General features: G+C 57.1%; 1 protein-coding gene across 1 annotated transcript in view; it reads left to right on the top strand.

Moving 5' to 3' along the window:
- The window catches only part of si:dkeyp-69b9.3 (myocardin), a 22,548-nt gene that overhangs the window by 14,697 nt on the left and 6,647 nt on the right, over window positions 1-1,204 (top strand). The window contains exons 13-16 of the mRNA XM_037980319.1: window positions 30-227; window positions 748-821; window positions 904-958; window positions 1,051-1,192. Of these exons, the coding sequence (XP_037836247.1) occupies window positions 30-227; window positions 748-821; window positions 904-958; window positions 1,051-1,192 (469 nt within the window). The remainder of the gene's footprint in view (window positions 1-29; window positions 228-747; window positions 822-903; window positions 959-1,050; window positions 1,193-1,204) is intronic.

Genomic DNA, 1,204 nt, shown 5'->3' with positions numbered 1-1,204 from the left:
CAGCCCGAGCCGACAGCTGTACGTCCAAGACGGGGGGCTTCCTAATGGGGTTCTCCGCGACGCTCCGAGCAGGGAGCCGGTCCCGGGCGGGTACGCGGGCGCGGCGTCGGTCAGTTTGGCGGGGGAACAGCGCCGCCTCGCCAGCGCCGTCTTCTTGGCTCCCGCCAGCACCGCCTCGGGGCTCCCAAGTCCCAGTTTACCCGTGTCGTCCTCCTCGCCCCTGCAGTGTGGGACTCCCTGGAAAACCGAGAGCGAGCAGCTGCAGCAGCAGCAGCAGCAGCTGAGTGTGGAGCTGCAGATGAGGGGGAGGAAGAGGAGCAGGCCCAGTCACTCCTCCGTGCACTTTGGCAATGAGGTGAGGACAAGAGGAAGGTCTGAAAAAGCATTCTGTCATTAGAAACTGACCATCTCCAACTCTCTAAGCAGTCCGGCGAGGGATCCCTTCATCCGTTCCTGCAACAGGATCCAGGGTGCTTTAAAGGGAAGCCAGAAATAAACACACAAACAGAAGTATTGTTGACTCAGGTAAACATCTTTACGCTGATATATCCTTTTATTTTCCAAGGCGCACAGAAAAAAAAGCCTTTCGCCACAGAACATTTCTGACTTTCTCATGGGGAACGTGCTCCCGTCACCGGCTGTCAACTAATTTCTCCCCCCTTTCCCATTTGCTTCCTAATCATGTGGTTCGCTGCCAGCCGAGTGATGTGATTGGCCATGACTTTGAGCTGCCACTGCAGATTACAGCGAGTCCCGTTCAGACCTCACCTGGCATTCGGAGCTTGGAGGAAGAGCTGCAGGAGGCGATCCAGAAGGCCCAGGTAAGTCTGCAGAGAGCAGCAGATTCAGGAGACATTCTCTGGCCCCGTAAAGTGACGCGTCTCTCCTTTCCCTGGACGACAGCTGGACCCTCGGCAGTCCATAGACGACATTCTTAATGAGCCCATTACTTGTGATGGTGAGTTTCCCACAATGCATCAGGAATACATCTTTAACGACGCTTGTATTTCTTCCATGTCTAATCCTCTTTACAACCCGCCCTTCCTCCAGGCACCCTTAATGTCTCTGATCGTAAATCCCCCGCCCACTCGGGCGCCGACCCTTCTTCCCCCCACGCCGAGCGGTTCCCGGCCTTGCGGCGGCAGGACGACGACGACGACTTCCTCCCCTCGCCTCTCTGCTCCTCCCTCCTGCTGGAGCTCCC

This window comes from Kryptolebias marmoratus, linkage group LG16 (assembly GCF_001649575.2).
Source record: "Kryptolebias marmoratus isolate JLee-2015 linkage group LG16, ASM164957v2, whole genome shotgun sequence".
In the NCBI taxonomy this organism is placed as follows: domain Eukaryota; kingdom Metazoa; phylum Chordata; class Actinopteri; order Cyprinodontiformes; family Rivulidae; genus Kryptolebias; species Kryptolebias marmoratus.
Note: the sequence above shows the minus strand (reverse complement) of the source record. Positions and strands in the feature narration are given on the sequence as shown.